At 39.3% G+C, this 13582-nt stretch overlaps 1 protein-coding gene across 5 annotated transcripts in view; it reads left to right on the plus strand.

Moving 5' to 3' along the window:
• LOC117150910 (disintegrin and metalloproteinase domain-containing protein 10) overlaps positions 1-13582 on the plus strand; it is an 86779-nt gene that overhangs the window by 49812 nt on the left and 23385 nt on the right. For all 5 annotated transcript variants that reach the window (XM_033318062.1, XM_033318061.1, XM_033318059.1 and 2 more), the window contains exons 4-5: positions 9637-9833; positions 9902-10427. In XM_033318062.1, coding sequence (XP_033173953.1) covers positions 9637-9833; positions 9902-10427 — 723 coding nt within the window. The remainder of the gene's footprint in view (positions 1-9636; positions 9834-9901; positions 10428-13582) is intronic.

Below are 13582 nucleotides of genomic sequence, written 5' to 3' on the forward strand. Positions count from 1 at the left end.
TTCAAAAGCGAGATGGGGGCCAAAAAAAATGGCAAAAAGTTATTATTATTTTTTTTTATTTTGTTTCCATACTATTTTTGCTGCTGGGTGAATGTTTCCTTATGCAAGTTTGCTATTTTGCTTCCCCGCTCGCTAACATTTTAACAACCAGCATATTTTGCCAGTTCAATCGCAGGAGCCTTCTCGTCCTTGGCCTGCGGAAATTCTTCACTTTTGTGATTGAAAGGCATTTTGGTTGGCTTAGTTTTGGGTAGTTGGCATGGCTGCGAGGCTTGTAATGCGTATGCTCCTCAGCAATTCCGTTGCATGTCACATTGTTGCCCGATATGCTTGCAACATAGTTGAGCACAGCTTTTTGTTCCTTTTCACTCGGCTGATAAGTGTGGCAGCGTGCAACTATTAAATAGTTTCGCAGCTGCCACTTTCAAGTTTTTGGCCCATGACCCATTCTTGAGAAACTTCTTGTGCCACTTGGATGGATGGCAACTTAAGGGTATAACAATTTTTGACTATAGCTTAAATCGAAGTCGATTTTTTATTTGCTGTAATTTTATGTTAATGGGCAACATGATTTAGCTTACAATAGAACTATAACTATTGTCAAAACTGTTCATGAAATGGCAATGTCATCTCAGCACTGACATATGTAACTCCTTGAAGCAATAAGTGAAGTATATTCAGGTATCCCTAATTTGATTGCAGACAACACAGGCGTGTTGTTTCAGATATCACTGCTTATATAGGAGCAACGTTTACCTACTAGTTGGGAAATTCAACAAGCTCTCGGAATATTATTCAATCATCTCTGAGCATTCATGTAGTTGGACCGAAAATGGTTTCATAGTAAATTGGTTCAATTGCTTAATTATAATTTACTAACACTATTAAATATATTGGTTGCGTTTCCCCACCTGTCCGACATCTAATCATTTCTCTGGTCTGGAATTTTACTCAAATCACCGAACATCCATAATTATTTTCATATTTGAGTTTGTTTGCCTACTTCTCAAGAGATTTGGTTGCACTCAATGGATTTAGTTGGTAGCACAAGTGGTTACCGTGATTGTGTGTTTTCCTACTGCGGTTTCGAAGCTCATTAAAATTGTGGTTTATGATTTTACGGAGTATTTGTACTTACAGCCAGTTCAAAGAGCTCTTTGGCTTTCAACAGCTGGTTAGCTGCCTATTTGTATAGCTAAAGTATGGATAATCGATAAATATCTTATTAATTTAAAATATATTTTCCTTACGCTCCTATTTCTTGCATTGCCTGACCATTTATAGCCCAATCGATAATTTAATTAAGCGAACTACAAAAATGCGACAGTATCCTCCGGAAAATGTGAACTGGTGAAGCAATTAGTGAACAAGGGCTTTCAGGTGGGATGGGTGTATTCCCGGTGGTATCCCAGTGGCATCGAGTGGCATCCCAGTGGTCATATCCGCTGAAGTCCGGTAGGACCTTTTATTCGGAGCTTCGTCCATCCAAATTACTGACACATCAGTTGGTATTGTCTTTCGCCTTTGTCTACGGAAATAGCGCAGCGGCAAAATCAAACTAATCAGTTGAATGATTGGCGTCGACAGCCGATGAACAATGGCCACGTCCGACATCCTTTCGATGTCCTGCGAATGAATGTTGTCGCTCCATTCAGGAAACTTTTCCGATACTTTTTCCCCCCTTTTTTTTGTTTGTGCATATAACGAGATTTTCCCTTCTCTGCCATCCACGTCGTATGAATATTGTTCGATCGAGGGCATGCAATAGCTCAAATTACTTTACAGCTTGCTTCATTTAGTTTATAACGCAAGGGGTTCTTTTTTCCGCTTCTCCTTGTCTCGTGGCACTGGCAGTTTTTAATGTGCCTTAATTTGAACCTGCCTGGACATTAATTATATAGCTATCTCGACCAGCTTTGGCCTCCTTCGGCCAAAGTGGATTAGCTTTGTGCTGTTAGTGGCGGCGGAGTGCTACTTCAAGTTAATTTGTTATGCAAAAATTACCCCAGTGCTTTGGCCTGTTAATGTTGGCATTTGTGGCTACACTTTTCACAGGGAAAATCGTCTTGAGTGAATGCGGGTCAAGATTTCAGTTTATGGACCCGGATAGTTTCTTTTGTGGCAAAAATATTAAATTGTATATATACTTACCTTATTTTGAAAGCATACAAAGTGGGCATATTTGTATTATTTGTTAAGTGCCATCCGTAGTATGCATTATTTGGTGTTTTGCCCAACGCCATAATCTACTTTTCTTAGACGAAATAATTTTCACTTCATACGTGCTAAGTTACGCAGTGCTTAGCTTACTGGAAAAATCTTCCTTTCCGGTCCAATTTCCATCTCTTTTCACTTACCTAATGAGAAGCTTTCAGGGCTAAAGAGGGGCACACACAAAAAAAAATTCTTTGAAAGACTAGCAAACCGGAGCATCCACAACTCAGTTGCTGTAACCGCAGCTAACACACAAAACCCACACACAGACACACACACTTGGGTGCTAATGCCATTTTGACGTTGCCTTCGGTTTTTACGCGCCCTTGTTTTCGAACGCCCAAATGTAGACTACACTTTAGTTGTTTCACCGCAGAACAGGGCACGCCCATAATCCATAAGTTAAGCTCAATGGTTTGTTCGTGTGTTTGCCAGTGTGTGTGTGTGTTTGTGTGTGAGTGTGGCGGTCGCCGTCTGTCGGTTTGGCCAGATCTCTCCGCCCTTTTCAAGCGCTGCCCCCTTTGCGGTTTAGTTCGGGCCAAAACATATACAAAATCCCTCCCTCCAAAAACAAAAATTGCCAACAAACCCAAACCTCCAGGACAACAACTAAAGGGTCAAAGTTACTTTAAACGTTGCCACCAACAGCAGCTAACGAAGCGGCTTAAAAGGCCTCGTCTGGCAACAAAAAAAAAGGAAGACCGAATGTGTGGGGCGTGTGCTTTGTTAGCAATTTATGATTATTTTTACTCGCTTTCTTCTTTCTTCTTTTGGCCGCTATCTACTGACCCGCATTTTTGGTCGCACGGCCGAAAAGGCGGCCAAAATTAAATGTGTGCAAAGGTCAGTTCAAATATTTTCATCACTCGAGGAATTCTGGTGTATAAGAATGATGATTATGTGCTAATCCAATGGCCATCAGCAGCCATCACAAGTATGCCTTTGAGCAGTGAAAAATAGCCATGATAGAAGCCTTTTTGTTGTCTTAGCCATTTGCTAAACAATTGTCATGTATTAGGAGAGAACTCCTTCGTTTAAGAGAATTCGATTGGAGTAAATGTCGTTTAAAACAAACAATTTAAACAATAAACCATAGTGTTATTTATAGCATTCGAAATTTAATGCAAATGACAGAGAATTAGCAATGACTTTAGCAGTTGATGACAAATAGTTTTGTTATTGAAAAGCAAAGGAGACGATCAGGAAAAAATACATTAAATATTCATTACAGACGCGTGTGTGTGCGTATGTGTGTGTCTGTGTGCCTGGCACTATTCTGCATTTTCCCGCTGGCTAGTTGGCAAAATCAAATTAAATGTTCAAATTGCTGGCAACAAGGATATCGCATTGAATGCAACTGACTTGTGGAAATCCCTTTCATATCTTCTGTTGATATCGCAAATCCAAAATTCGTATGGTAATTGGAATTCTAGTAAACATTTACAACCTTGCAAGTTGGACTGGCTCATATCTTGCCGTAATTTACACATTTTATTCATCCTTGCTATTGATTTTTGTTTGTTTCGAGATAAACTGTAGTAAATTCAATTCAAAATTTAGGACAATGTCGTCTGCCTGTCTTCCTTGGACTTCTATGTTGCAATGAAACATACGTTGAGTAAAGAATTGACCCCTGAAATATTAGAAAAAACTTTGTTAGTTGTGCATTAAATTAAATAATTCGCTTTAATAATTTCAAAACCCTTTTGAAGTTCACATGCTGACATATTTGTCCTTTGGCGGATACCCTCCATATTCTTTTTGCAATCTCTATCTTTTCCAGTCCGTCCGACTGGCTGCTTTTCAGCGAAGCGTTCCGGAGATAAAACGTATTTTTTATACGCATACATATTTTAAAAATCTCGGTCAATAAGCATTCGGCATTGTCAGCATTTCTTAGCCTATCTGCAATCTGGCCCATTGTATGCAAAAATACAACAAAGTCAACAGGACTCGCACAAGTCAACCGCGTTTTTTAAAAAAGTTGAAGAGTATGTGGGTACAGAAATGTCAAACGCACTCAAGTCTTTTAAGCACATATAATATAAAGTTTGAGAAACTCTTTTGACTTCATAAATTTGCATGAATTAAGAGAGAATTAAATGTTAAAATTCGAAAGTAGCTACATAGAATTGTGGCTTAAGAGCTTATTCACACAAAGTAAATTAAAGAACTTTTAGAATATGAAATAAACAACTATTGTTGAAGTAGGTGAACATTATTATTAAAGGGGCATTTCCAAAGTGCAGTTAAAACGTTTTAATGGGGGTAACATATTGTTTTGACCCAGTTCAGAAGCTCAGAAAGTCGTGACCCACGCACACTTCCGAAATTCGTTGTTCATCTGATGGATTTTTGTTGCTGGCATTTCTTCCATTTTTTTTTTTTTTTTGGAAAGTTGACTGGCTTTGGTTTTTAAGTTTGCACACAAAGTTGGCCTGTGTATTGGGTAGCAAGTGAAATTACTTGAAATGCATTACATGAAAAACTTTTTCACCCCTCCTGTTGTTGTTTTTACTGCCGATTTGGCTGTAGCCTTTAAGGCGCTTTTCCTACGACTTGGCCAAACTAATGGCCCTCTCTGTTGTCCTGGCCGGCCTTAGTTGGCTGCCAAGTTATTGCCCACATTCCCGTCGCCCCAGCCGGAGTTGAGTCCCACTCGGTTCAGTCTGGGGGATTATTGGCCAGTTTATGCAACTGCTGCCTCTACTGGAACGAACTGACAGCTCGGCTTGGGGCGCTATCTATCGATATGCATGCCCATGGCCCCAACTATCCTGTGGTCAAATTTGTCTTGAGACTGCGGACCAAGTTTTACATGCCCTTCGAATTTAATATGGTAATTATTTTTTTCTTTTCCCTACTAGGGTGGGGTCAAATCCGGTTTGCAATCGATCGATTTAAGCTAAATTTATAATTGGCTGATATTAAATAAGGAAAATCATGTACTATCAAGTTATGCGTTTTTATTAAAATTAGCTACTTCACATAACATCTAATATCGCAGTTCTCTTCCATTAAGTTTCTGCCAAACTCATTTAATGGTTACAACGTGTGCTTAAAGTGCTTTAGATATTCGGTTAGATGCAGATGCATTCTAATGTGCCTCATTGTCCTTGGCATTTGTTTTTATACAAAGGATAAGAGTCCAGCAGGATGCGAGTGGGCGTAGGTGGAAAGCTTTGCCTCTGTAATTGCTGTTATTACAGGTGTTTGCTTGTTTGTAGTTGCAGGTCTGCCATGTTGCTGCAGTTTGTTGCCTTCAAGCTAAAGACTTAAGGCGCTTTACTTGGCCCACACAGTACTGCCTGCATTTACTCTATCACCAAAATTTCTGACAAAGAATATTCATCTGGAAATATTTTATATTCTAATCGCAGAGACAAGAAATACTCAGCTTGCGTTGACCTCTACTTTTATATTTAAAGCTAAATCCGTTTTTTTTACAATTAAGCTAAATTTTCTATTTTTTTTTAGTTTCTTATACTAGTAAACAGTTGACCAACTACAGGAGTTCAGCTAAAATCATGTTATTCCCGGGACCGTATTATGCACGTTTCACGTCATTAACCACTTTTTTTGTTTGACAAGTTCCAACTTCTTTAAAGTTTCTGCATTAGAATTTTTTTTATTTCGCTGCAATTTTCTAACCTAATGGGATGCACGTCATGGCCTTAGTTGACATTTCTGTTCGTTGCAAAACCACAAAAAAAATCTCCAAAGAAAGTTTTCCTGCAACTTGGGTGTTTTGGAGAGCGGACCGCAGCTATGTCGGCTTTGCTGCTTTGCAACAAGAAAATAAAGCGTAAAAGCCGCACGAAAGGTTGTCAAATAAAATCCTGCAAAAGTGCAATAAATCACGTAGCACTGAAATCATTTTATCAGCGCAAAGCCCTTCAAAAGTAAGACGAACATATATATTCATTTATTAGATTGAAAACAAAAGAAAACCTTGCCCTAATCCACGCTGTATAAGGTTTGTCTATTTAAACTGGATAAATTTCTTAGTTTTCCTTTCAAGAAATGGTCTTTAATGAAAGCCTTTGTAAAGTGCTTTTAAAATCGTGATTATTATATTATTTACCTAATAATGAGTTTGTCATCGTTCGAAATTCTCATTTTCCCCAGTCTTGGTAAATGTTTATTTTTCATTTGTATTAAACTTCGGGCTATTTAAATTTAAATTGATGCTGTTCCCGCAAGCGATGGCATTAAAAATGTAAAATATTGGCAAAATAAATAAAAAAACAATTACAAATACATTTGATTACATTTTGATTCGAATGAGTAAGAATAAATCACTTATTGAAACTTAAAGCATTGATATTTATTGGCTTTGAGTGTAGATAATTAACTTAAATACAGAATTGCATAAACATATGTGCTTATGTGATTTTTTTTTCTTGCCCATGGAAATTATATTACTCATCATTGAACAGATAAAAGATTTAACTTTGCCGATTTCCGCTTGTCCAATGACCTCGACATCATTTATCAATATCGGAAAATCCCAAACACAGGCTAATTTCATTGTGGCAGTCTTTCCCAACATTATTCCCCAATTTCGCCCGCACAATATAAGCCTTCTTAAGCCTATCAATCAAAAACTAGCAGATTAAGCCAAAAACGCTGACCGAATCCTCAAGATATTTAACTCGAGACCCATTGAAGTGGTTCTTTCTTTTGCTGGTTGGCTGCTTGGTTGGTTGGTTGGTAACCACAATGCCACCAAATTGAATCATCATTTTCCACCGCATCGCCAAGTTGTGTGGGTCGAGCAGTTTAAAAATGAATAACTTCGAGTGGGATTGGCTGAGATTTCTCTGCTGGGGTTTTTAGCCCGAACTGTCATCGTGTTTTCGCAGTCATCTCTCTGTAGTCTCTTATCTCCATCTCCAGTGGAGCGCATTAAAGGCTCGTTTGTCCTGGCCATGGCGACATGGATCGATGGGGACAAGGGAGAATTTGGGTTAATGGAATATAAGTGAGACAAACGAAAAACGCTTTTCCCACTCGCCTTTTCATCAATGCGATTTAAGTTGCTGGCTTCAACTGCAACCAGTTTTTCCGTAATACCGCTATATTTGGATTGGCTTTTAGTGGCAAACTTGCCAAATGTATCTGAGAAAATCAAAGTCGCTGGTCGAAAAAAAAAAGAAACATTGAAAAGAAAAGTTTTTTCTTTCTTGGAAAAGTCGGGCACAGCCAGTCCACCAGTCTTGTTTGTTGTTTACTTCATGTTTGTGCTGGCCTTTTCTTTGGTCAAGCGCATTTAGCCATATTCAATTTTCCGCAAACACCACCGAATAGCGAAAGTAGTTTCCAGCGGGTTTTTCTTCTTCCTCGATTGTTTTCGTTTTGTTGTATTTCTATTTATTTGTGCCAGTTGTGCAGCAGCTGAGAAGAGAAGCTCAGCTGAGGGGATCGATGGGAAATGAAAAGAGCTGGCCGGAAAAACCGGAAAGCAACAGGCAAAATGTAAGTCAAGGTGTTGTGATAAATTCAAAAACTCGACATTGATGTCAACTTGATGAAATAAAATATTAAATCTAAATCAGCGTGATTAAGTAAATTTAAAATAATACAATCAAAAGTGAATGTAAATGCAATTTTAAAGAGCACGTTACATTACTTTCACTAATGAATGGCCAATGTTTAGTGCGTTTTCGTGACCATTAAAATCTCACTTTCTGTAATTTCGCGGAATCTATTGATGCCACCTTTCGTTTATTTTTTCAAGCAATTCTTTTCCCCTCGGGTTTTTAGCTTTGTTTAATCAGTTGCTGAGAGGGTTTTCCGCATTGTTGAACCACAGGGAACGACGCTGGGTAAACCTTTGTACCGTTTTGTGGGTCAACTAGTAAAATGACCCCTTTGGCCAAGGGCTCCCTTACATTTAGCCCCGCTGCTGCTGCAGGTTGTTCCCTTTTATTCTGGTTCTTGATTCATCATGACGTTAGCACAAAAAGGAGCGTACAAAAAATCGTTGTTTAATGTTTGCTTGAACATTCAGTTTAATTACCCAGCACTCAACCCCCTGCCCCCTACCCCTATAATACTCGCTTTTAGATCCTTTGGCATTTATTTCGTGATGAGGATTTTTTCCTGATACTTTCTGGTTCGGTGTAATTTTTCCGACAGTCGTTTTGAAGTTGAACCCGCATCCTGCCGGCCTGTTTTTATGTTTCTTTTAAACTTACGTTTTTTTTATTATTTTGTTTTTTTTTTTTTTACCAAATTTTAATTAATTTAATGCCGAATGGGTATGGACCAAACTAACATCGCTCCTTTTTCTTTAATCAACTGTGTTAATTTATTTAAAATGAATTAAGAAATAGCCAATGCTTGGAGATATGCATTTTAGAATTAACAAAGTAAATGCATTTTATTTGTCGCCCCTTTGTAAAGTTTCCCAAAAAAGTATGTAACTATTTTTTGAAACATAGAACGTATAATTTATGATATCGTAACAAAACATAGCCAGAACATTCTGCTTTTTTGTGACCACAGCCATCCAAGAGCTGCACACTCTAGTTGGCAACACACTCCATTAGGTAAGCAGGCGGCCTTGATGGCCTGGGCTCTTAGCCCTAACTGGCAGACGAAAATTCTCTGTTAAGTAATGCAGTTATTCGTGCAACTGTGTGCGTTGTAAGTGCATTAAAAACGTTGTGGAGCTTCAACAGCTTCAACTGGCCTGGCCAGGAGGAGAAGGACGCAAAGCGACGCCTTGCATGCCATTTCCCTGTCGTCCTTGCTTGCCTTTCCATTTTTCCAGTCCATCTGCCAAAATAAATATGTTTGCGGCAGTCGTAGAGCAATCCAGCAACGCCCACACACAAGTGCCACTTGCCATCATCAGTTAGGCAGTTGGCTGTGGCATGTGCTGAAACGACTTTTAGTCATCGAAAGGGGCAACTGCAATAGTAAATGCATTACGGAAAACTGCAGCAAAACCATACCAACTCCATGCCATCCCTTATTGCATAAATGCAATCAAATGTTAAAAGTATTAAGTGAAGGTAGTATTCGGGCGCTGACAAGGAAATGAAAGTAATCAAAGGACTTTCAGGCCAGTCCTGCCTCCTCCTGAGATGGACATAAACACGTCGAAAGTCTGGTGTGGAGTGGTCTGGTCTGGTCTGGTTGGTGTGGTGTTGTGTTTCAATTTCCGGTTTTCAATTTAATTTCAATTGCGGTTATCAAATTGTTTCTCGGTTTTCGTCCTGCAATCGATTTTCAAGATTTAACAAGCAAAGGATTCTCATTTAGTTTTTATTTTTGGTAAATATCTTTTATTTAACCAATGCTGCAGTCAAATTTCATTTGCTTTGATTTTGTGAAAAGCCTATTGGGATATTCTCTTGTTGAAAAAGCTCAGAATCTATATCAATATTTACTCATTTCTTCTCTTTTTTACAGGTCATGAACGACTTAACGAATACATATCCCACTATGAAACACTCAACTATGATCACGAGCACATCCGAGCTAGTCACAATAGAGCGCGACGATCAGTGACCAAAGATCATTATGTACATTTAAAGTTTGCATCACATGGAAGAGACTTCCATCTTAGATTAAAACGTGATTTAAATACATTTAGCAATAAGTTAGACGTGAGTATGGCTATACAAATCATCTGGAACATACGTTCTAATGCATGTATTGTATGTTGTATTTGCAGTTTTATGATAGCAAAGGTCCCATTGATGTCTCCACGGATCATATCTATGAGGGCGAAGTGATAGGGGATCGTAATAGTTATGTATTTGGTTCCATACACAATGGGGTATTCGAGGGTAAAATTATAACGGAACGTGATGCCTATTATGTTGAACATGCCAAACATTATTTTCCCACAAATCGCACGGCGACAACAACACCACCTTCGACTTCGACGACATCCACAGCAACAGCAGCCACAAAAAGCACACAACCAACACGGCCTTTGGCCAAAAGCAACACCAGTACTACTGCCGTTAATAGTAAGACAGAAAACTTTATAAAGAAAATTGCTGAATCCACAACGACGAGCCAGCAGCTTCCAGAGTATACCGAATCGTCGTCCTCGTCGTCGACAACAACATTCCCACCCACAACAGAGTATTTCGAGGACGAAAAGGAGCGTAATGCCGAGGACGAACTTGATTTTCACTCCATTATCTACAAGGAGTCACATGTCGAGGACGCCTACGAAAATGTGCGCGAAGGTAAGTCGAAATAAGTTGCTTTTCCCACTTTTCAAAAGTAAGTTGCCTGCCGATGCAGAAATGAAAAATACCCCCCAGCACATTGTTAAATGTGATTTATTTAGCCGGCGAGCAACTCGCCGAAAAGTTCCTGACTTTATTTTGCACTCATCCATGGTTGCTTTTCACCGTTTCGAGGATGAGGACACAAGTCAGCCTTGAAATTGTTTGATAACATTTCGTTTCTGTTTTGACACCTGAGTTATGACAAGTCGCGAGTGGCTGCTAATCATTTCGCTTGTGCTCATCTCTTCAGTTGGCTGTCAGTTTGTCAAGCCACACAATGTTGTTAAAAACTGTCTTGGGTTCGCAAGTTGTAGAGCTTAACAACTTGTTTATCCGAGCAGTGAGAAATCTGGCTGTAGAGCTTAGTTAATGTCACGGTACGAGTTTCGATTAATATGATTTCAAAAAACGTTATCCTTGATGTCCTTATCCTTATTCGTAGAATTAAAGGATATACTATATTTTTTTATATATTCCATAACGAAAATATCTATTTCAATGGGAGATGCCGTCTGTCCGTCCGTAGGCTAGATCAGTTAGAAGTTGATAAAAGAGTTATGATGAAGTACCGCCGTTAGGTGGAGCTCATGTGCAACTTATAGATTAAGAGATACTTTGAAGAGCAGTGGGTATATGTTAGTAGTGTCACTCGACTACAGCGTTCTCGCTCATGTTTTTTAGAATCAAAACAAAAATAAACTTTAAAGTTTTCGTTTTAATTTTAAATTTTCTGATACCTAGCATATTAAAAGAAGTCAAGTATGCCAGCTCTAATTGAAAGGCAAAGTTTCACAAATTTCGGAACAATGTTTTTCCTTCCCAATTAGAATATGTCGACTGAAATTGAAACGAAAACTAAGTAGTCTATAGCTAGAGTTTTTCGCCGCCAATGGCGATGGAAACTTTGATCCGTCAGCTGTGCCGACAAAGAAGCGACAGAAAAACTTTCATACCGTTGAAAGCGGCACAACGGGCAACGTGCAGCAACGTTTTTCATGGTTTATGCAAAAAGGCGAAACCCGGCGACTTCATTTTAAAAGCAAGCCACGCATGAAGCGCCGTATGAAGCGAAGAAAATAAGAGGAATATTCTCCTCCACCCGGTTCAATGGTCAATTTTTTATGCAACTCGTCGGCAACAATGGTGCAAGCAAAGAAGGTGTGCCTGCCCCCAGAATCGCACACACACTCGACACTCGAACGTACTCGTACGTAATATTGCTGCAACAATGACACTGACAATGAAAAGTTGCAACTGCGAAACTGAAAAAAAGCGGATGCATCGCCGTTGTTATTGTGCAGGCAGCACCACCAACTATGACGACATCAGGTTCCAGACCGGCGGTTACTTTACACATATACATACACTGAACGAAAATGTTCTGTTTCAGCTGTTTTCGATAAATATGTAGATATGTTTCAGTAGTCATGTTAGTAGGATTTTAAAAGTGAATATTCCCAATTACTAGCAATTAATCGATTTTAAAGCATTGTATTAAATGAATCAAAATTTGTATAGTTTTCAAAGCCTAATATTTTGTGTTCGTGTATAGAATTGATAAAGGGTAGCATATAAATCGATTTATTTTCTGAAAGTGCAAGCAAAAATGTTCCCATAACCATGGATATAACAAAAGGCGTCTGCCACGCCCATGTAAAGTTGTAGCAACAATAGAAGAAGAAGAATCTAATGCATAGCTAAACAAGTGAAATGGGAGCAATGGTGGGTATTTTGGTTGAGTTCCAGAGAGCAGCTTTGTTGGCCAACTTTTTTTTTTATCTCCTTTTTTTTGACAATCTACAAGCCATTGTTGGTGCTGGCAAAAACTTGTATGCAATTTGACATTCCCAGAAAAACACACACACGTGCATGGGGAATCAACAACAACACTTGACAACACTATTGTCATGGGTGCATTTAGCCAAGTAGCAAGTTTATATACATATACATATGCGTTTTGGGGGTGCGGTGTAATCAGTTTAATGAGCTCACACACCAGCCACGCCCACCTGTCAGCTTATTTAGTGCTATTTAGTTTGATTGCGACTGCTGCACATTTTGATTGATGTAAAGTGCAAATTCCGAATAAAACAACCAAATTGACATTTCATTTTATTAACTTAGATCGCATTACAAGGCAATTAATTGGTTTGCATTTAAAATTACGATAATTAAATGTGTCTCAATCAGTTTGAAATTTGTTTCGATTGCTTTTAACCACGGCCGTTAACCAAGTAAATAATATATATAGTATCCTATTCTAAAGTACACTTTATTAAGTTATTATTTTGCAGCCACTTAACTACGTACATATCTGAAACGTTTGAATGACTCAGAGCTCTATTACTACTTTTAAATGGCACAATTACGTGCTCAACGTTGCCATGACAAGCGTGGAAAGTAAAACAGCGGTGTCAAAGGTTTTTTTCACATAACTGCCATTGGTCACTTAGTCGCGGGGAGCATAACATAAACTTTAATTTGTGAAAAGTGCAAAATGTTCGCCTTTGCCACTCGCCACTCGCCGTTCGCTTACTCATTTTCTATTTATGAGTTTTTGCTACCCCCCAGTTCATAGTTACCCGCATTTTTCGCCTGGTTTTTCCCCTTAAGTTTTTCCTCCCCAGCTTGTCCAACTTTATTAGCCCCGGTAGGGTGGGCGGGGAGTGGCAAGTGTGTCGCGAGGTGTTTATGCTTCTGAAGTTATCAGGAGTTTCTTAACCCACTGGCGACACACATACACAGCACTTTTAATGCCATTTTAGCAGCATATTAACTTTTGTAGTGGAAATGAGCAGTCGTCGACGGACCCTAGATTACATTGTTGGTGTGTACACACTCATTCATCCATTTAAAGGGGGTGGCGGCGACAAGGGGTGCGTTAAGTGCGTGTTAAAACCGACCAAGCGGCGCACGCACATTGCTTATCCGCCCCCTACGCGGCACCCCGATCTCTTCCTCCTACCAACCCATTTATAGCCCCTAGCTGGCACACTGTCTCGCTGCTCCACTCCCGCCAACTTGCAGGCAGCCAAGTAACGAAGCGTGAGCCCGGCGACCCCAGAAGCAGCCAAGGGGTTAACATACGCCACAACACAAGTACTCAATTA

This window comes from Drosophila mauritiana, chromosome 2L (assembly GCF_004382145.1).
Source record: "Drosophila mauritiana strain mau12 chromosome 2L, ASM438214v1, whole genome shotgun sequence".
In the NCBI taxonomy this organism is placed as follows: Eukaryota; Metazoa; Arthropoda; class Insecta; order Diptera; family Drosophilidae; genus Drosophila; species Drosophila mauritiana.